Source organism: Heliangelus exortis, chromosome 6 (assembly GCF_036169615.1).
Source record: "Heliangelus exortis chromosome 6, bHelExo1.hap1, whole genome shotgun sequence".
Taxonomy (NCBI): domain Eukaryota; kingdom Metazoa; phylum Chordata; class Aves; order Apodiformes; family Trochilidae; genus Heliangelus; species Heliangelus exortis.
In genome coordinates this window covers 20387722-20410669 of record NC_092427.1, presented here as the reverse complement: position 1 = coordinate 20410669, position 22948 = coordinate 20387722, and the positions used below count along the sequence as shown (strand labels likewise).

The 22948-nt window shown below is 39.6% G+C and overlaps 1 protein-coding gene across 3 annotated transcripts in view; it reads right to left on the bottom strand.

The window, feature by feature from the left end:
- IQCA1 (IQ motif containing with AAA domain 1) overlaps positions 1–22948 on the bottom strand; it is a 108369-nt gene that overhangs the window by 71433 nt on the left and 13988 nt on the right. For 2 of the 3 annotated variants that reach the window (XM_071747084.1, XM_071747082.1), the window contains 4 exons: positions 20429–20542; positions 18104–18259; positions 17315–17386; positions 6330–6517 (listed from right to left, as the gene is read on the bottom strand). In XM_071747084.1, the coding sequence (XP_071603185.1) occupies positions 6330–6517; positions 17315–17386; positions 18104–18259; positions 20429–20542 (530 nt within the window). The remainder of the gene's footprint in view (positions 1–6329; positions 6518–17314; positions 17387–18103; positions 18260–20428; positions 20543–22948) is intronic. The other variant, XM_071747083.1, reaches the window with a different exon arrangement.

Sequence of the window (22948 nt, the reverse complement as noted above, 5' to 3'; positions counted from 1 at the left end):
AAGAGGCTGTGTAAAAGACAGGTCCTGTTGCACCACAAAACATGCCAACAATTCCTTGTCAGTTAATTTAGAGACCAACAGGAATACTTCCTCTGTGGAAAAGAGATTTTAGATTTCTCTTTTTTTTTCCTTTCTTTTTTTTTTCTTTTTCATCACTGGTCTTTAGTTTTTCCTGAGCTTGCTTTCTCACTTACAACAGCCTGATAAAAGAACAACAGAGAATATCTATTAATTAGGCAATGTTCAGCAAAGGAGCTCATGGACTTCATCTCACTTTATTCAAAGCTTGGCTTCAAACTCCAGAGGAAAATTACAAGACTAAGAGAAGAGACCCAACCCAGACTGGCTGCAGAGTGATTAAGAAGCAGCTTCAACTGGTTTTGTGCCATTTCCTAAAGAATTCAGCTTGTGTAGGCTTTCAGTGTACAAAATACAAGACAGTAGGAGAATCACAGAATCATCGTATTTGGAAAGGACCTCTGAGATCTGTTCAACTCCAGTGAACAGGTAAAGACAGGAGAAAACTGTGGTGCAGATACAGACTTCTTTCTAATTTAGTTCAGCTCCTCCTTATCTGGTAGAATTAGCAGACAAGGCCTTATTTTTCCTCATTTGCAGAATATCCTGAGGTTTACATTGAGCTTACAGGTGCTTCTGGATGGCAATTTTGGCTTTAGAGTGGAATGTCTCATACAAGTGGCTTGTAACTGCATGACAATTTTTTAATGATGATAGGGAAAAAGAGTAATGAAATTATGGATTAGGTGAAAGAGTGTGGTTCATCACCCATCTGTAAATGGCTCCTGTGGGCAGTAACTCCTGTCTGCTGAATTAAAGTATCAGATACCAGAGAGAAATTTTTTGGTAGGTTCTTACAGGAGAAATGCCCTGAAGGGGTGGCAGGGAACACATTTGCTAAAGTAACATGGTGTTGTATGGAAAAGGGATCATGATTAGGGGGCTGGTGATGTTTCTGGTTGTGTTCCAAGGATCTTTAAACTGGAACTTGCTCTTAAAGAGAAGGGTCTGCCATGGAGGTTTCATTACACTAAAACTGGTTATTAAGCAATTTTCCTATTAGCTGTTTCCCAATATGTTGCTATATTATGTAGAGACTGCACTCCACACTCCCTGCTTACTTGGAAAGCACTGCTGGCAGGATGAGGGCCAGATAGGACTGAAAAAAAACACAGGTATGGATGGACTTAGAGCACCAATCCCTCAGAAGCAGAGCTGAAGTGGTATGGGGAGGGGGTGCCACTGCTTGGCGCTGCTGAGGTGTCATCTTCCTCTGTCCTGTTGGCAAGACTTGAGGTGCTGATGGATTGCCTGGCAGCTTTTACACATATTCACTGCCCCCCTTAAAAGGCAGTGTGTACAGAGTGTGAAATGCAATACAGGCAGTGCCTGACACAAATGAAAACTTAGTTTATTCTGTGGGGTTTCGGTGCAAAACCTCTCTCTTCATTCATCTTCCTCCTGCCTCCTCTTTCCCCATCCCTTGCTACATAGGGAGCCCTGTGAACAGGCATGCAGATCAGCAGTAAACTCAGCTCCACAAAAGAGTCTTGTGAAAAAAGGAAATATGATATGATGACTTCTTACTTCTTTCTCTTTTCCTCTGCACTGAAGTCTGGGCTGGCTGTCAGGAATGTTCCAAATGACTGACTACAGCTTCAGAAGGAGTCTCATTCACTCACCATGAAGCTTGGCCAATTCTTTTCCTGACACTACTCAAGTCAGCAGGAAGAGCAAGAAGATCATTCAAAGCTAATCAGTAAAGTGTAAACCTATTATGAAAGCACATTTACCCTTCGCCTCCTCCTGCCTCCAGAAAACTAATTCCCAAATCTGTGGGAATAACACATAACGTACATAAAAGTTGCTATTACTTAGATCCCCTGTTATTAGGTCAGCAGTGCCACTGATGAAATGCTCCCCAGAGCACTGAGCAGTGGTATATAAATCCTCCAAGAAATTCACAGCATAATTTGTTACAGCTAAAGGGCATAAGATACATAACAGCAAAGCCTGTACATTAGGCTCTCCCCTGTGATTCTTGAGGCTACCTCTGGTAATAAAAACCTCATCTTGATTTCTTAGCCTTCGTATTAATTTCTGTCAGAGGAGAATTTTCTTACACAAAGATACTACTATATTTCTCTGTATAATAAGGGAATCCCTCTCCTCTCTTCTTCCCACACCTGCTTTTTAAAATTTATTTTAGGGACAGCTTCAAGGAAGATTCATAATTTGGGAACTGTTGGTATGCATGGTGGGTGAATGGGGAAAACTATAATGACAGTTTTCACATAAGCAGTGCAAAACCCTAAATGAGAAAAATGTTTCTGCTCTGGAATAGTACAGGAAATTGAAACTAAACCCCCAGCTATGCAACTGCTGTATTTTAATATAAAAGTCTGCTATTAATGTAATGGATGAAATCTGTGGGAGTCAAGTGATTAAAATCCAGACTCAGATGTATATAATCATAGCAACTATTAATTTTTTAATGTTTGTATTCCTGCTCTACCAATCACACAGCTATCTTGAGAAAAAAAAAAAAAAAAAGGAGGCCTGTAGGTATGCTGCATGATGCTTTTTAAAAAATTATCTTTCTTTTCTAGTACGGTGCATAGGGACAAGGCCAAACACATATCTAGAAAAGTTTAGGCTGAATAACTTGCAAGGCAAATAAGAACAGCTCTGCAGAAGTCAACACAGATAAACAGAACGATGGTTGGTAAGGCTGCAAAATGCAGTGTTGCATCAAAAATATTTTGTCTTCTCTGCAGTGGGATTGCCTTAAGCAACTGGAATGTTTTTATTTCATCTATTCCTTTGGGCTTTGCTTTATTTTGCTGATTTAGAACCTATCTTCTTAAGAAGCTGTCTTAGGTCTTGAAATGACTGAAGTTTTGCCTGCTCCCTTGTGCAAAGAAAGCAGTAAATATTTATAGCAGTCTTACCAGTGGAGTAATTTTATATGTGCTCATTGCTTTTGAAATCTAATAGCAACTGTGCTGAAAGACAACACCTGCTAATTGTATTTCCTACCACAGCCTTTTCCAACTGAGGGATAAAAGATGGAAGTTTGGGTTTATTTTTTTAGCAGATAAAAAAAAATTATTCAAAAGAACCCTTGTTCCCCTTTAGCTATCTATAAGACAAAATTTATTCAAAAGAACTCTTGTTCCCCTTTAGCTATCTGTTTATTTAATAGACTTTGGGAACTGGTAAACTCTGTCAAGATGTCTGGTTAAAGAATAATTTATAAACTATATTTTGTTGTTGATCTCATAGACTGGTTTAGTGGAGAGCCAAAATACATCCTGGCAGGTAATAATTATGTAAACCTTGACACTTCAGATCTGGCCAGTATTCAGCAGGCCAGGCAGGAGCAGGACACAACTCTTGCAGTGTCTCTGGCACGCACCACATGGAAAGCTTGGCTCTGCATGGCACACATGCTTCCCATCTGTAGAAATCTGCAGATTTTTTCACAACTATTTTGGATGCAAGTGAGTATGTCTGGAGAGCAAATCCTTTTGGTCACTTACAAAGAGGCTTCCTGTGAAGAGCAGGATGGCAGGCAGCTTACTCTGCCTTTGCTCAGTCCTGTAAATCACTGCATCACTCAGATTCAAATGAACTATAAAATACTGGGTGACATCCAGCCTTTGCTGAAGCTGTTGGCACCACTCCCACTGTCTTCACTGGGAGTGCAATTTTCTCTACCACACTGCTAGATCAACAGAATAGCTTTTATCAATGAGATCTGTCTATTCTTGGCTGAAATATGCCATGCTGATTTTTAAAGATGATGATGGACAGTTAATTTACAAGAGAGTACCAGGGAGTATCATCAAACACACTAGCTCAGCCTGCACAGTCTGTCACTGCCCCTCTGCCATCAGAGGTGACCTGGCAAGGCACACCACATGCAGTGGCACTCTAGCTGTGCTCTACCAAAATGATCTGATTTAGCTTAAACTGCCTTAGTCAATTTTTTAATATTGGACCAGCTTCAGGGTGGGTAGGGAGCAGCTTACTCTGTGGCTACAGCTCTGGGTCGGAGGGGAGCTGCTGTCTCAGGCTATCTCAGCTGCAGCAGAGCAATGACTTCCTAAAGGCTTCTCTGTAAGTAGTGGTGCCATTGATTAACTATGGATATAGCTTAGTCCCACTTAGGATAATCACTTGTTCAGGAAAAGTATACTCATAAAGCTATCCAAGATCAGTTAATGTGCTTATATTCAAACATCTGCCTTAATCTTTGTTAATTTTCAAGTCTAGATTCAAGACTACTGAACCTGACTTGATCGGACCAGACAACTTAAAGGTTAGTTAAATAACTCCTTAAACTTGATTAATTATGTATTTATATGCTGGGATACTGACTATGACTTCCTATAGCCTTGAAGTCTCACCTGAAGTTGGGCCCCTGGGCACATCAGGGATATAAATGTAACAACGGGGTCCCATTTCACTTTAAGGGCTACTTGAATAAGAAAGCTCAGCACTTACACTCCACCTTACATCTTTGGAGTATTTTATAGATCCATGAGACTGAGGTCACTTATACACTAGGTAGCAAGAGTTTTGATGAACTGCTCATTCAGCCATTCCTCTCCACCTTCCTTGATCGAACGATAGCTTCAGCTTCCTTCAAATGATCCTTTGGATTGGCTAGGCTCTTGGTTGGCTGTGCTGTTAAGGGTCTCCAGGGAATGGATTTTACTTTTAGTAATATCTCGTAACTGTCTTTAAAGAGGTTTATGGCTCAGCCTTATTCTCTAGGAGATTGACTGTTCTGGAAACACTGCTATTGGTTCACCCAGAATTTCACACAGAATTTCAACTACTTCTCCTCAAGCTCTGGAGCCAAATTAATTGGACACAATTGACTTATGTAAGAGAATTACTTTTAGATGAGTAATATCAAGCAAGGGAAATAAAATCTTTCTGCATCTCAGAACACGATGGAGCAGCAGGAAATGGCAGCTCAAGAAATGTGCAGACTGGGCCCTAGGAATGGCATTGATTTAGGGAAGGGTGAAGTGCTTTGTAATAACTGAGATTTGTAAAAGCAGCAGTTCTTTTGAGAGCTAGATGGGGTAAAAAAATATTAGAGTCCCTAGTGTCTGTAAAAGGCAAAAGTATAAGAAAGAACAGAAATAAATTGTGGCAGACTTGTGAGTGCTATTTTTATGATTGCTTTCTTTTTTAACAAACACTACACTGTCATACATAGCTACGAAAACCTAATTGAAGTAGTCAGGGAATAAACAGAATAGAATTTCATCAGAATGCATTTGTGTTTCCAACTGGAAACTTCATGCTGAAGGCAGGTCTGGTACACTGAAAAAGGCTGAATGATTAATGGACATGACACTACCACACAAGACAAATTCAAGCCCTGTAACACCACCAAGCAGCACAAGACACAAAGCCACTGGAAGTGTTTTTGCAGAGCAGTTTTATGCAAAGCAGCCAAAACCTTGTTGCTAAATCCTAGAACTTTTGGATGCTGCATCCCAATTTACTTTTTACATACAAACCCACCAAACAGAGTAAATCCTGGAAAACATACCCGTATCAGAAATCCTGACTATCTTCCTTAATACAAGACTTTACAGTACTGCCATGTCAAATTTTTCAGTCTCAAAACTTCTTCAGCTGAAGTAAACTTCCTGAAAGGACTATAGGTGTCAGCACTCAGTTTAAAAATGTGTAAGTATGTGCTTAACTCTACTGAGACGTGAAGTTTCACTGAGATCAGCAGCACTACTTAAGTAAAGTTACACTTGGGGGAGTGTCTTGAAGGTCAGGACTCAAGTATGAAAGTACACCAGATGCATACAGGCTGCTGAATAATACCTGGATTGCAGTACCAGTGACGTGATGTGATTTGCTATAGCAAATAATTATACTGCTCCCTCACGGAAGACTGGCTTGGCTTCTCTCTCCCAAACCTTATGTCTTCAGACAGGGAGAAAAGTCAGTGCCCCTAAACTTTAAGTATGCTTTTTATAATTCCAAAGCTGGAGTCCAAAGTAACATGCAAGCTGAACATGTTCCCACTTTAATGTCTGAGGCCCTGATGGTGCAAGCAGTCTTTCAAGATGCACCTCTGATCCCTGCTGGCCTCTGCAAGAAGTGATGCACTATTCTGTTTTCCCCAACTAGGAATCCTGCTGCTGGAGAACTTGGTTCTGCAGCTGGGACTGAGATCACCACAGGAAGATTGATTTTGCAATTTGTAAAGGCAAAATCAGGCTCTTCGGGGCAAATGGACTTAATAAGGGCAAGTGTTAATTTCTGCTCACCAGCACTCGATGAAACACTGGCCGACCTGATCCTGGAGAGTTGCCTTCATGTTGACCCTTTCCATTTCTCTCAGCTTGTCCTTGATAGGTACCTTCTCCTCTCCTGTCTGGACTTCACCTTGCAGCTCATTACCTTGGCCAGCAGGTATCTGAGGAATACTTGTTGCCTTTAAGTGAGGAGTTGGGTACTGAAAATTATAAGAGGAGAAAACAAAAGGCACAAATGAAAAGAAACTTAATACAAACTGGAATGCCAGGTTGACAGTGAGTCTGAGCTTAAGCATTAATTTATTTGTGGGAAGCCAGGAAGAAGACCTGTGCTCATAAAAAGTGCCTTGGATGCACACAATAGTCTATTGTTAGTGTTTCAGCATTAATTAACAACATTGCAATGTGAAAAACAACCCTTCCAGCGTGGGATCTTGCAATCTCAGTGAGACAGGTGAGAAAGCTGCTGTTCTGCAAATGCCAACTTAGTCAATGTCAGAAGGGTGCCAGAGATTTTTTTAATTGAATTTTCAAATGTTGAGACTTCCCATTGGTACTTCTAAATTAACCATTATTGTTTTTAATTTGTTCTCCTAATTTTTTATATTCACTGCTTGGTCAGTGGCTTCCTGGTATTTTGTTGCAGCTGGGCATATTCCTTCAGGAAATCAACTTCCCTTGAGGAACAACAACAACAAAAGAATAAACAACCCCTCAAACACTGTAATAAAAATCAAATTTACCAAATTTCCCATGATTTGATGACCTTGATAAGAAGGACTTCTAAGCCAGTTTAAAGTTTAACATTAATTCCTGCTTTGTGATTGATTTTACACATGTACTTTGAGGAAGAAAAATGAAAGTCTTTCTGGTATGCAAATACAGAAGCAGGAAAAATACCATCTGTGTGGGTGGTCTGAAAATTTGCATTTTTTAGTTTGCAATGGTTCATAAAGTTAAGAGGTTCCCAGTGTTTCATAAAACTACCTTTTAAGTGTAGAGAAAAACGTATTTTAAAAATTGTAAATTAGTTTTAGTTCCTTTGCAATTCTAGAACAAAATATTTTCCACACACCTGGGAAACACTAATCATATTGTGTGATACTGTCTGTCAAATTTGAGAATGGAAAATACAATAATCTGATTTTGTAATATCATGTGTTTTACTCTTCAAACATCTGACATACAGGTGGCAGCATATGTGAACAAAAGCCTAGGACTGTTGGTTTGCATAAAAAAAACCTTTGTTGTTCTGCTCTGGCCTTCCACCTTCAGAATGTATAGGAATGGTCTTTAAATCAGCACATCTCAGACTAATTTCCTAATACATTCTCTTTGCTCTGGTAGTGTATTTTCTAGTGTGCTCTGAGTCCTAATTCCAGAGGTCTCTTGCATAGACAAAAAAGTTCCTATCAAAGGTTTGGCCAGCTTATATTTAAGATCTATTGTTTTGTGGTTTTCCATGCTTCCACCAGGTTCCAAAAATTACTTACAAGTGCCAAGTAAATTTGGTTTGGGAAAGTAGACAGCAGGGCTGCACACTTTCCAAAGTAAGTGCAGAGGCCCCATTGAGGAAAGCAATTTACTGCCTTCCCTGCATCTACTGTCTGTGACTTGTGCTATGCAAAAGGAATTGCTCAAGACCAACAGTGAGAAACTATTCAGGACAAACAAAGAAAAGCTGTATGCTTTTGAAGGGTGGCTGCATGTGCTGTTTTCCTGAATATGACCCAAAATGTTGCCTCTTGCTCTAAGATGCTCTCTTCACCCATGTTTCAGTTTCCATAGAAGTCAAGTGTTTTCAATCTTCACCTTCACCAACACCTATTTTTAAGTGTGGCACAACTAATATTGATGTTATTTGTTTGTATTTCACCTGGATTTCCCTGGTGTCTGCCTTACTAATATGAACTGAACCTCAGAATAGCCAGATCCGGGTGATGTTTTCCCAGGGCTCATTTGGAAACCAGAGGAGGGAATACCAGAGGAGTGCTTCCCAGATTGAGACCTAGGGACAAGATCTTTTTCCCTTAGGCAGTCTCCCACTAAACTTTGGCTTCACTGTACTGATGCTCAAGGGACTGTTTTTCTGTGAGGTTCCATGAGAGCTCTCCTGCCCAGGAGTAATGGCAGCAGGGCTGCTACCCAAGGGATGAGCTACTCAGAGCCAACAGGACTCTTCCATCTCTTTTTCTACAGCTGTAGCAGACTCTGAACAGAGGCTACACCCTGCACAGAGGACAACCTACTTTATTTCCTAATTAGATGCTTGCCAGGGGAAGCTGAGGAAGGGCTGTTTTATTTAGGAATATGGTTTTCAGCATTTCCTGCTGAAGATATGAGGGAAAAGGGATAAGGGAAAGAACTCTGTGAGTACAAGAAAGGGACTGAACAAGTGTTTCCAGGAGCAAAGGTAGCTGTGGTGTATGACCATGATGTCTTGCTGGGTGGATAGGTCCCCCCTCCTGTGTCTCATTTGGGAAGTGAAGAATCAATATTCAAACCTAGGCAACTCATTGCAAGGGCCACAGCATTAGTGAGGCTGATCTGTGACTGATGGAGGAAGACAGGCTCCTCCTCTACAGCACACAACCTGTGTTTCACATCTAAGGTGAAACACCATGAGACAGCTTACCCAGTGAACAGCTTTTGGTGCTGAGAACGGGGCAGTTTCCCCTCTGCCCTGACTGCTGTGCAGTCCCTTCCTTCTCCTGCATAGGTTCTGGCATTCACCTGACCTTGTGGTGAACCATTACAGCTTTCTAAGTGGAAAATAATCCCTTTTATCTCTCCTTCTCCTGAACCTCCTGGTGTTAACTCTGTCTCAGTATAATGAGGTCAAGCAGCCAGCCAAGGAGGCTACTGAGAGCCACAGCCACAGCAAGGGAAAGGGTGAGCGAGCATGGGACCAGAGCAACTTAGAGAGTCGGAGAACTCTTTGCCATCTCCAAACCTTCCCTCTGCTCAGCTCCTCCTCTGAACTGCTCTCCACTGAGTCCTGAGGGATCCTTTGATGACCATCACTCAGCAGTGACCCATCACTGTTAATTTACTATCAGTGTATCTTTCACCAGTACCAAAGACAGATGAGGTAAGAACTGTTTGAACTGGCAAGAATGTGCCCGTGTGAGTAAGACCAGAAGTCGATTCTTATCTTTAAGTGAGTTAACACAGACCACATCTACACCTATGGCCAGAGACATGAAGTTGGCCAATGACACAGTCCAGGTTAGCTCTAAACCAGCTGGCTCTGATAGCAAGAAGGCTACAGAACACGCTCTGCTTGTCAAAACCTAGCCAAATCCTGAGTAAATACTTGTGCAGCTATCCCTCTGAGCACTGTACAGTTATCAATGTATCTGCTGATACTAATTTATGAGCTGCACTCAGATCCCTAAGGCTAAAGCACAGTAGAACAGCTTATGAAAAGAAGGTCTGTGGTGCATGCCTTTTGTATTTTTTTCCTTTTTCTTTTCCAAAAACTGTTTCAGTACAAGAAAGCAAAATAAATGGGAGCCACTTCCACCACTGAGACTGCAGTCACCAACATTCAAGAATGCACTACAGGAAGGAATGAAAGAAAATGGGAAAGCTGGTAAGACTAAATGCTCACCTGACTGTCCTTTTCTTTAATGCTACTTATTTCTTGTTATTAATATTTATATTAAGGTATGCAGTAAAGGGTTTGTTTATACAGAGGAAAAGGCCATTACTGATGTGAAATGTTCTGTTGCTTGATTGCTTCCATCACTGGTAAAGTGGAGCTGGCCCTGACCTAGATGGCCAGGTAAGCTGTGGAGGAGGGGAGGTGTTGGAGAGGAGCCAGCAAGGTGGGGTGACATGGCAGGTACAATGAGACACTTGATCTGAGTAGGAGCCAGGTGAGCTGTTGTGATGAGTAGCAGGGAGATACTAAGAACAGCTGATAACCTTTGGAGCTGGCCTAGTGATGGACAGACAGTTGCCAAAACAGAGGCTCCTCCTGTGTTCTGAGGCTTGCACCCCCTCAGATGGGTAAGGGAGAGGATGAAGTGAAGACGAGAGCTGGTGCTGACAAATGAGTCCTGGAGGATTTGTTGCTGACCAGTGAGGAACATACAGAGTGCACCCTGTTTGTGAGTGAAGCCCAGGAGGCTGACATGGCAGGAGCTGAAAGCTCACTTCTGCTCTAAGAGAGGAGGCAAGCACTGAAATCATGGCATGGTTATTTGATTTTAAGTAAAACCATGCAAGCGAATGGTTGTATGTATGTATTTGTAATGGAATGTATATATGATCTGATTTTTCATTCTCTTAGTTTTTTCCTACTTGTCTTACAATGCAGTTAAGTAAAAAAAAAAAATAACTTGAGGAAAACAAGGATGAGGAAGTATTGAAAGAACTAACAAGTAAAATAGAAACAAGTAAAAACTATATAAGAACTTATCGAAGTGTACTTGAGGATGTGAATTATCAAAGAAAGGAATTGGTTGTTAGAGTATAAACAGATAAGAAGAAGATAAACCAGTAAAAGTTGAGTGTGGAAAAGAATTTAGCAAATTACCCTAAAAATAGACGCTTCAGCAGGGGGAGGTGCTGAAGAGATATAACACTCTCTGTACCATTGTTTTAGCTGTCAGTTGTCTACCATTTGCTGTGCATTTGTGATGTGTTTTTACAGAAAACGTTTTTCTTTAAAAAAAAACAAAACCAAACCAAAAAGGACTCAAAGCTGAGGAAAAAAACCAGAGTCTTTAGGCACCCAGTGGCTGGTATGAAGTGTTTAGTCTACTGCAACAACTTCTCATTAAAAAGAAAAACTTTTAATTCATGGATAATATGAATAAGAGAGTAGTGCTTCCATCTTCTTGCTTTGCAACTGAAGAAAGCCACTATGTTAAGCTGCTTTCTTCAGTCCAGTGTCCTAATTTCAAAAGTCTGTCTCATTCTAAAGTTCACCAGCTTCAGAGCTCAAGCCATTCCTAACCCTGCCTTTGCAATGAGGAGGCAACTGCAAAACCTGGGACATTGTATTTAACTTCAAGCTTTATGGTAGCCCTGGAGGAGTTTGTGTTCTCTTATCAAGGAGCAGACTTCAGAAGAAGATATATCTGAAACAGCTTTGGCCACCTGAGGATGCAAGAGAAAATAGGTAGTGAAATGGCAGCAAGGCTGCCAAGAGAAATGGTCAGTGTGAGAGGGTGGTTTTGAAGAGCTCCATTGTCTCCTTACTGGTCAGTCTTTGACCTGGGCCTTTCAGTATTGGGGATCAGCTTTCCATGTGTTCACATGGGTGTTCTAGAGCTCTGAAGAGTTACCCTTTGATGAGCACTGCTTTTATAGCCCTCTCCTTAATGTGCACATCGAGGGAGACAAAAGCCAATTTATTTCTAACATCACTTCTCTCAGCATCTCTAATGTTTCCGCCTCTCAAAGGGAGACATTCTGCAGTAAGACACTAATAAATAGCTGTTCCTTGGGGCAAGAAGCATTTTCCTATCTTTAAGAAATTTCTTTGGTCATGTGAAATTCAAATTTGTTAACTTGGCCTACAATCAGAAACTCATTTAGAAACAAATTACAAATATTAAATGGAGACAGCGAACTTGATAATGCAATGCTGCCACATCAGTTGTAGAATAATGCATCTTAATGAAGGCTTCCATGTGAATAAACCATTATATTTACAAGCTTTTCACAGTTAATGACCCAGAACAGGATAACGAAACTCACATTTTTAGTGTGGTCCTCTGTCAGCAAAATATACATATTAATAATTGATGTTGCTTTAAAAATAGGACATAATATGAAGATTCCTGAGTTTGTAGGAAAATAGGACTACACGGTCCATTAACTTAAAATGTTTATCTAATGTTTGATGGTCTTTGTCTTTAAAATCCTTGTTTAAATTAATAAGGCAAAATAACATACGTCTAGAAGATAATTTTATTCCAACTCATCAGTCAGAAGTATGCTGATGCGAGCACCATTTGATCCTTCTCCTCTTTTCTCCTTCTCCCACTACCATCCCCAAAGAGAGTTGAGGTTTTCTGGAACTGGAAGACCCAGCAGCAGAAGGAAAGGAGTTCCCTATACCTGCCAGGTAAAACAACGTGATGAAAGTCTCTGGAAAACTTTTCCTTTTAGACTTAGGAAGGCGATTGCCCCCATCACTTTTTCCTGGCTGGAGAAGCCTGCCTTTTTTGCTTAGTCAGCTCAGTGGCTCCTTCCAACACAGCCTCCTTGATTGTTCATTATAAAGCACTTAGAGGTGTGCAGTCTGGCTGAACAGGCTGAAGGCTACAGCTCTGCAGACAGGAGGCCCCATGCTGTGGAACTAACTGCTCTTCAATTTTTCCATTATGACTACACTTAAGAGAGCTTATTTCCATGAAATAAATACATTTCATTTGACTTCAAATTTTAAGGCTAACGTTCATGGTATGCCTGAAAGGCAGATTTACTGCAGCTTTTATTGCTGGATGCTTATATTAGGACAGCTTCTTTTCTTCGACCTGAAACAGCCCAGCTGAAACACATGCTGGATGGTTTTATAGGACTTTTTCAGTACCTATTCTATTTTGGACAGTATTGTCCTTAACTCTAATGTTTCAATAGACACGAATTTTGCAGCATTTTGCTGTAAATTTTTTACTTTCAGAGGCAGTATTGTTTGCTTCTGTGGAGGGCTTTAGTTCCCAAGTAAAATAAGTTGTTGGGTTTTTTTAGTGGTCACTTGTTTTCACCATTTTCACTTACCACACAGGCAAGTAACTCCTTACTAGCAAACAAAAGGAATTTACCACCTAAGCAACTGAGGTTCTGTTTTTTACTCATGACTGTTATTCTACTGAATTATAACTGGTGATTCAAATTCTCTTTCAAAGTTTGAGGTAGGGGTCTGCTATATTCTTACTTTCTCATTTCCTCAGATTTTTTGTCTGGCTGTGGGAAGAATGTATTTTAAATAGGTCTCTTGTCTTAAGGAGTCTGCATTCATATAGGTTCCATGACACACAGTGATAGCCACATCAATTATACAGCTGAATTCCTAAATTAGGCACAAAAAAGGAACAACTAAGCAAAATATATTGCATTCATTAAATCTTCTCTACTATATGATTCACTTCAATGGCTTTGCCAATTAAAGTAATTGTCACATGCATTCAAACAAAGCATTTGTAGTAAGAGGCCTTGTTAGAATAATATTGAAAATTGCTGTTTTATAGATTACATATATATAAATATTGACACACAACATTTTTAATAAAAAAAAGAGAAAATCTGAAATGAAGAAAACATTTATATTCATGACCATATAAGTTTATATAATGTTGGTTATGCTTATTTTGATATTACACCTCCACATGATGTTAAACTTCTAATAAAATGGAAAGTATGTTTTGGACTCTGAAAGGCAGTGATTTCATTGCTAGTGTGACTCCAGCCAATGAAAGCCAAATTATTTAGTGGGCTTCTTGCATCCCAGCAGCTTTCTATTTTGAGAATAAGCAGGTTTAAAAATTCTATTGAAAACAAGACAGATTACTTATCACTGCTTAGATGTATATGCCTGATGAAATAACACATAACTTTGTGCTGACATATAAATGTCATTTAGGTAGCAAATAGAACAAAAATAATTGTAAACTTGATAAAAATAGCTGTGGTGTGTGCCACTACTGCAAATACCTACTTTCAAGAGCTGAAGAAATATTTAAATTTTACTTACAGAGTTTGCAGTTTGTTATGTCCCATACAGTATTTATTTATTCATAGCCTATAATGTTTGCACAGAGGACTATCCAGGGAAATGGTAATTTTTTTTTCTGACTAGATGAAATGAAGTATATTTAGCAGGAATTCAAAGAACAAGGAACATTTTGAAGACTGTTTTCTCAGTTATAAATAAAAGCATTATCCAAGACAACATGCCTAAATTAGGGTATGTTTGAAAGAGTTAAGGAGAGAACAGTTTTTTATTTAGGATCATATAGATCCTTTCATGTGATAAGGATAGAGAAGAAAAAAGAACAGTGGAAATACTATGTGAGAAAATCGTAGATCAGCATGTATTTTGCCACTAACTCTTTGGTAAGGGCTGAAATTATAGAATAGAGCAGTGTGACAGTTGTGTAACTGTAAATCAATAGAGGCTCAGTCCTGTAAATTTTTTAGGTACCTAGAGCACTTGGCTCCAGTGGGATTGGTTACTTCTGCATGTTAAATAAAACATAAGCAAGGAGATGCCCAGGCCTTTGGAGTAATTCTGTCTGAAATCTGCAAGAGCAGGCTGAGCCCCTAAATTGGGATGGACTTTGTCTTGTCTTTTTGTATTCCTTGTTCCTAGCCTCCTCCTACTCTTCCATAAATCAGGCTGATTTCAAAGAGTCGATCCTAATATTTTACATTAAAAACAGCTTTTCTTCTTTCTAGTAGCCTCTGTTCTGAGATTATAGCTTCCTGCAGGGTCTGCCCTGCTAGGAGAGTCTGTTGGTAAAAGGGCAGAGTGTAAATCCATTACAAGGCTCAGGTTGTAAGCAGTTCCCACATCCAGTTACACTGGGCTGAGAGCTTGTGCACAGTGCAGCAAAGGAAACAACCACAGCAACATCTAAACGTGGTGTTCAGTCACAGGGTACTTACAACCTGCCAGGAACAGACAAGTGAAATTACACAGCATTTTAAAAACTGGGGAAATGGTGGGTTATATATAGTTAGGCTGTAAAACAGAGCAAGGAAATACAGACTTGTTTGGACAGCACATCAAATGTTCTCAGTGCAATTTAATGTGGCTTTTTGCATCATCAGTGTGGTTGGTGTGGCTTAAACCCTATGCCTGGAACATCAGTTACAGTGGTCAGGGTAGAGCTGGTGGTAAAACAGCACTTTGGCAGCAGCGTGAGGAATCTCAGGGAACAGGTCAGGATACAGTTATCAAGATGTATGTGCTCTTAGCAAGGCTCACTTCTCCTTACAAATTAAATTGGTATTGCAAGTTGTGATTTATTGGATATTTAGAAAAATGTGCTGAGGAAATGACGCTGTTTCTGCAATTAAGCTTTAATAAATAATAATAATGAGCCTTTACTTTTGAGCCAAGAAAACTCTCTGGGCTCCTACTCTGTCATCCAGCAAAAGATGAAACAGGATCAAATTCCAGAAGAGATATATAAACTCTTCTGAAGTAGTCAGTAGAGAAAATAATGCTGAATTAAGTAGATAACTGGACAGTTTGCACATATTTCCACATGTTTTCAGCCAACACACCTGAATTTTTTTAAAAAAATCATTCAGAACTTCAACTAGACTAGCTCTTTTGCAAACCAGTCTTTATAAGGAAATTACATTAAAATTTAAAAAATATCTATAATTATAAGAGAATTTTTATTTATTGCAGTAAAAGTCAAGTCTCCTTTGGGATAGACTTTGAGTAATGGATGGTTAGGTCTTCTAATTTATTTAAGTCGTATTAGGAAAGCAAATTCAACATATTTACACATGAAGATCTGTGGTCATTTTTAGAGGGCTGACATGATCATACATCAAAGGGACTTGACCTCTGGAGCTCACTGTCTATCAATCAGTGTGAACCAGTGCCTGCTTGACACCTACTTCCTTTGGAGACCATGGAAAGGAATGCAACATTAAAAGTAAAAGGGAAACACAAGTGGGGAATATTAAAACCCTGGAAAGATGAACAAATATATTTTATTTAGAGGTACCCATTTTCCCCCCATACCCTTTGATTATATACTAGATAAAGAGTAATGAGTTTGAGTGCAGAGCTGCAAACATAATTTTTCTTGCTTCTAAATGGAAGTCAGGAAACAAATACACCACACATTTGGTTTTAATTCTCTTCATTCCTATGATTATATAGATTTCCTCCCCATAAACTGGGCTTATTTATATCCTAGTTAACAGTTACTTCTACCATTGGGCACCATGACAAGAGCATTGGGCTGTGAACCTTCCAATAACTGATCCCAAACTTAGATTTCCTTCCTAAGGCTCTAGTTTTCAGATTCAAAAGAAACTGCAATGAGATTTGATAAGAAACTATCCCATGTTTTGCAAAAGGTATACTGTCTATTTAATTTCTAGTACATCCTGGATATTCACAATTTTAGTTCTGCAGTAATTAAAACCTCTGGAAATGTTCTTTGTCTGAAACAGAAGGAGAATCAGCACCCAAAGCTGTTTAGCTTTGCTGGCCAGATTTACTGTTAATGACCAGCAGATATTAAAAGCAATAAAAATTATAATGGCAAAACTTAGGTATATGTACATATTACTTCCTAAAGAGAAGATTTTAAAGAGTGTTGGTGGCCAATGAAAATTCTGACTGAACAGACTTCAGTTATTCACTAAGAGGGGATGTGTTGGTCACAGGCAGAGATGCACCTTCTCTGACTGTGGAAGGAAGAGGTTCCTTCTTCCGGAAGGGAGGCTTTCAATCTTTTTCACCCCATGCAATCTAACTGACCAGACAGCTGTTAGTTCCCTGGTACTTTTGCAGTATGATATGAGGAATATTTTGCTGGACTTATGTAAATACTGATATATTAAGAAGGCAGTTTTAATGTCCCTTTTTCCTACTGTTGATGTACATATACACTGGATTGCAAATGGGTGGGAGAAGGAGGCTTTGTTGCTTTAATTCTACTTCAGGAACAAGGCAGTTCAGGTGTCTTGGAGTTATGAATTAAAAATTGATTAATAAAATGTTCTTGCTCTGTCATGCCTGGGTCAAATTCCCTAAACCTGGGGCAAACTTTTACACAGCCTATTTCCACATCTGCCATATACACTGGACTATGTATATATAGCACAAAAGCATGAAGCATACAATAAACTGTGCTACTTCTGTGCCATCTATCATTTCAGTTTAGTTCTTTATGCCTTAGAGACTCCTCTTAAAATAGGAAGAATATTAAAAATTAATTTATCTTCTTGTTCTAAATTACAAAAATCTGAGTGTGGAATTTTAGTATTCTCTAGGCAGCACTACTTACCATCCCCAGAAATATCATTTCCTCTTCTCTAATTTTCTTTGTTTTTTTGCGCTGCATATAACCACGCCAAACCTGAATTGTAAGCAAAACTCAAATGAGATAAATGGCCCTTGTTACAGCTTTACTGTGGCAGACACAGGAAAAAAAACAGAGGAAGGAAAGGCACAACATACAATTGAAACTATCACTTTGTGCAGTAAACTATTACAGGTTGCCATCTGCTAATTTTTTAAAAAAACAAATTCTGAGATTTATATCTATTTAGTATTTCTAGCTTCTAAGTGCAACACTATCAGGGTTTCAAAAAGTGTTTAGACTTAAAAGTTAGACTAGCTCCTGTTCTCACTAGGGGGAATTGTCTGAATTATTCATGCATGAGGACTTTTGGAATTTAACAGTGATCTCCCTTCATCATCTTTTCAAGATTCAGAATCAGCTCTTTCCCTGGAGATCACAGGAAAAGGAATGAATTCCCTGAGATGGACTGGATTCTAAGGGGATGCCAGAAAAGAGCAACTGACATCATGGAAATCAGAAAGGCAAAAAAAAAAAGGAAGGTTATAAAGTGAGCCTGTATTGCCAGAACAGGACTGTTTCTACCCATCTCACATCTAGGGTCCTATCTCATTTTATTAAGTTTAAATTATGTATTTCACCTTGCTAGGCAACCTGAAACCTATCATTTCAGAATTCTTCCCACCCTGTGAGCTCCATTTCTGTCTGATGCTGTTCTGAACAAAACATTGTCATTTGGTCCTGCCAGAACTGTCGTTAAATCAGACACTTCACCTTTTGAATGCAAGTGGCAGCATTAATTAGACGTGGAAGATCACTTTCTTTCCACTTTGCAGAGTATGCTTGCTTCATGAACGCTGCTGGACGCCGGTCTTTCTGAGGCTTTTCTTCAACCTCAGTAATTGTAACAGGTTCTTCAGATGTTACGGCCTTCAACAGGACCACCAAAAAGGAAAGGATAAAGCAAAGCATCAGTTATCTGTTTGGTGATTAATTGCTTACAGCTAGCAAACAAAACAACCGATTAAATTATTGTGGAAACTTTCTAAGACAAATGAAAATCATTGCCAGAAACAGCAAAGACTCCTCTCCTAGTTTTATCCTGAAATACACTTTGGAAGTTTGATATCTTGTGAGATATGTTTTTCTGAGGTCTTTTAGGAGAAAGTGAACCTGATGTGATGACGTGTGACACAGAAAGCCTGATGCTATAGTGAGAAGCAAGAATGGCTCTGCTTGTGCTGTGCTGAACCTTAACCATTTGACAAAAAAGACAACCATAGGGATTTGCTCTATTATGTGGAGAATTGCTTTGGCTATGGAATGTTTTCCTTTTGTTTTTGTGAAGGGATGAGTTTCTGGATGCACTGTTGGGACCACAGCTCTCTTGCTGAATGGAGGGAGAGGCTGCTCTGAGCTAGCCCAGCCCTGGTCAGCTGGTGCAAATAGAAGAGACTTGGGGAAAACTGTACCAGCACAGCAAAGCGGGAGAGAGAGACTCTCCTTTCCCACTCCCAAGAACTCTTGCATGAGGGATTCCTCATGCTTCTCATGGAAAAGCAGAATTATTGACTGTTCTTAACATTAATGCCCCTTTTGGACATAGTTCACATTTCATGCTTTTTAAAATATATATAGTGTGTAGCTCACTATACTACACTTCCAGCAAGGCTTTCTATAACAGAATTACATAGAAGAACAAATGATCAGCTGAGCAGACAGCTCTTATGAACCCCATTGGTTTTAATTTATGTTAGACTGCTTGTAACAGCAGTGCTGTGGACACTAAGGAACACAAGGGTTGGTTATGCAGCTGTTAGGATTTCCTGAGTTACATGGCTTGCTCTGATGCATGCAGAAGTGCTGCCAAGCCTCTAGCAATCCAAGCAGTTACTGAAGTGCAGCAGAAGGCACTGGACTCGTACTGTGTGAGATGATTTTATTCATGTTTACTGAATCCTGTGTCTCTCTTGTGACATCCTGGCAAGGGAGACGTGGACCCTGCCAGAGCCTGAAGTGAAAGAAACTGGACCTCCCATGTGAGCTGGCTGCTCACCAGATAGTCTAATCTGTAGTAGATGCCAGGCTGAAAAGTTCTACCACAGCAGAACTGTGGGAAGCATAAAGGCTTCAAGATGTAATGTGCCATCCAGGATCTCCAGAGGATCTTCATGGACCAACATCAGACAATAGGAAGCAGACAATTTACCCAGAGTTTTACTGTGGAGGCCAAGAGAACTAGAGCTGCCCACTGACATAATCTTTGCAGCCTGCCCCTGCCTGGTGCTCTTTCCTGCCTTGGGAACCTTCACCCCATAGCTTTCTTAGATCAATATGCAGGCTCACCCCACCAGCACAATCACTGGTGGAGAATCCAAGAGCTGGGGCAGTGCAGCAGTATGACTCTGGTCTGATCAGGACTGTCTGTTGTGGCCACAACACCCATGAATTTCAGCTGTCTAGACAGGTAGGCACAATTGTTTATTTCAGGGGGTTAGCAATGACTGCTTGTAGGCAATGTACCATCTCCAAAAGGCCAAAAGTGTATTAAATCCAAACCAGTCTTCACTGGAGTGCTCATGGACTTCTCTGTAAGGACTTCTGCTCTGCCAAAACTCAATTTTCTACTCCTCCTAACAGCTGCAGCTCTATAGCTGTACTAAAGAGACTGCAGTAATTGTTCAGAGGTTATAAACAACTGGATGCTAACAGTTGTGCTGATCTGAACTTTAAGTTTTGCTCATTCCAGTCAGGGATCCTCGTTCAGTAAAACTTAAGCCCAAGTTGATTTCACTAGGACTAATTATGTGATGAGAGCTGGCTAGACAATAAAACACCTACTAAAACTGGTCAAAGTGTTGCCCTTACTCTGACACTCATGATGCAGAGTTGACTAATTTCAGTCATCACCAAATTCAATACCTCACTGGATAATGTTAGACAGGAAAATTTAATATTACCTTCTATGTGTGCCTTATCTGTAAACTGACTTTTACTTTCTAACTGCTATAAAAATACTTTTCACTTCAGTGGCTCATGTATTCAGATATGTGGCTATAAACTAAAGAGGAAAAGGATGTAGGTATGTGGTGTGCTTACCTGTGTTTGCAATTCATCATTAAGCAAAATATCATCAAGGATTCTCTCTCTCTCCTGCAAGACTTCAAGATTGTCTTTAATGAAATAAGTTGGGATAGGTACTTCTAGGTCTTCCTAGGGGAAGAAATAGTTATGAGATGCTTTTTAGAACTGCATTAAAATCACATTGCTTACTAATTGAACACCTTTATAAAGCAATTAAACTGGACCAAGTATTGAGTATTTTGGAGTGTTAGGTAATCTGACCCCTGTAGCAGCTGCTGTGCTGTCACTTTGCAATTACTTAAGCCCTAATTCAACAAAAACAAATAAATCAGCCAGTTTCTGAACCATGGCAGCTCAGAAATCTTTCTTTTTATAATGGCTCAATTATATTATCAAACCGTTAAAATATTTGTCAGTGTTGCCAGAAATGTCAACATGATTTCCACCAAACTGAATACCTCTGGTTCTATGAGGTATCTTCTTTCACTTCTTTTTTTTTAACCAATGTGAAAAAATAGATCTGCTCTCTTGCATTTTTTTAACCATTACTAGAAACCAAAGCAAAATTCTGTCTCTCTGCAGGAATTCTGCCTGTAGACAAACTGTCACCATCTGTAACAGTGGTATGTCCATCACCTCTCAGTATCAGGCATGATTAGAAGTGGCTGTCTTTACTCATTTCTATCCCTAAAAAGATGTAACTGCTACACATTCTACACGTCTACTGATTATTCTCCTGCAGAATTCCACTCTCGTTGAGAAATAAAAAAGGACAAATAAACAGCCCAAAAGTTGAAATGCTGTGGAGTGGCATAAGCTGTTCTTCAAATACATTGAAGACCAGAGATAATTCTCCAAGAATATTTACAGGATTTTTTTTTTTTTTTTTGGATGGGCGAGAGGTGGGCAGATGTACCTTCATAGGTCTGGTTCATACTGGTGATCCATATCCACCTTTTCAGCAACATCTCAAACAGAAGGGTAGAAAAAGGGATGGGGGAGAACAGCAGTAGTTCTCCTGCTGTTGTACTACTCAAAAGAAGCTGCACAGAGTGAAATTACAAAATAATTTGTCCTCAGGTACATGTGGACATTTGGTCCTTTTCCTTAAGGAGCCCCAGATAGGCACAAGACTTGATGCTGCCCTATCAGTGCTCTCTGTTCTGTCTGATATGGAAACTGGTGGACTCTGACCTGCTTAGGGAGCCTTCTGACTTGTTCCTGTGCAGCCCCAATGCCAGCTCTGGTGTGAACAGACATGGAGGAGAAAAACACTGGATCTAAAAAACAAACACTGCTCCTGCCCTGACATAGGTAAATTTGCTGCTTGTGAGCTCTTAGAATTCCTAGAGCAAGAATTTTCAGGGAAGGCTGTGGCCAATGAAAACAGCTCCTCTGAACTGCAAACTTCAGGATTTCATTACTAATTCCCTCGGTTGCCCACTGCCCAGACTGGGACATCCCTATTATGGCAGTGTTCAGAAAGCTTCCAAGTAGAACTGTGTTTATCCCTAGTGATTTTATCAATGCAGAGGTCTGGTCTGCTAAAATTTCTAAATATTTGTCTTTTTAAGCTCCCTGTTTGCACCTTCTAACACCCTTGACTGTTGATGGAAATTATTATATGTTGTACTTCAGAGCAAATTGCTCTAGCCCAGATTACAAATCTAGCTGTCTTTAGATATAAGAAACTAAGTGGTTTGTCTGTACACCCTCTCTCAGGATGAGAGGGCTTTTAAGCTGCCAGGTAGCAGCATGAATCAGTCAGTGTAAGGGTGATGAGCATCTCTGCTGCCTAAGCTGGGCTTTAATTGCAGGTGATTCTGGACTCTGACTTTTTCTGATTTTTAAGATGAAATCAAAGCTGTAACACTGAGGCTCAAAAGGGTGGGGTGTAGAGAGACTACTTCTCTTTGTAATCCCTTTTTGAGGCCAGCATTGCAAAGTTAGGTTTGTGCTGTTTATCTTCAAGTCAAATTGCAGGCTTTTAGCCACTCCTGGCTCTACATAGGATTTGTGTTTCCAAATACCTTTACAATTACTCCAGGAAATGGAGTGACCAAGTGTTGGAAAGGAACTGTTCAAAAATATGTGGTGCAGAAAGAAAGGAAGATGAAGCTTAGCCTTACAATGACATAGTAAAAATTATGAAATGTCATTGCAAATGGTAGAAAACAAGAACATTCTGGTGTGTTCTCTGCCTGTAATCATGCTGGATTTTAGCCCATGATAATACAGTGAACTTGGGATAGTCTTTGTGGGCAGATTCTTTAAGAAATAGCAGATATTTGTCAGGTAGTAATTTTGCCAGGAATTTCTGCCATAAATTTTATTTTGGAACAGAGAATATGTGATTATTTTATAAAAAGAACCTCATAAATCTGTATTTCTATCTACGATGCAAAATAGTATTTTCTCTTAAAAAGCCTGAAATAATTTTAAAATTAATTTAATCTTTTAATTTAATTTAATCTTTTCTTAAAACTAAGGCGAGGAGCAGGAATTTGAATTTATGCTTGTTTTTAATAGTTGTCA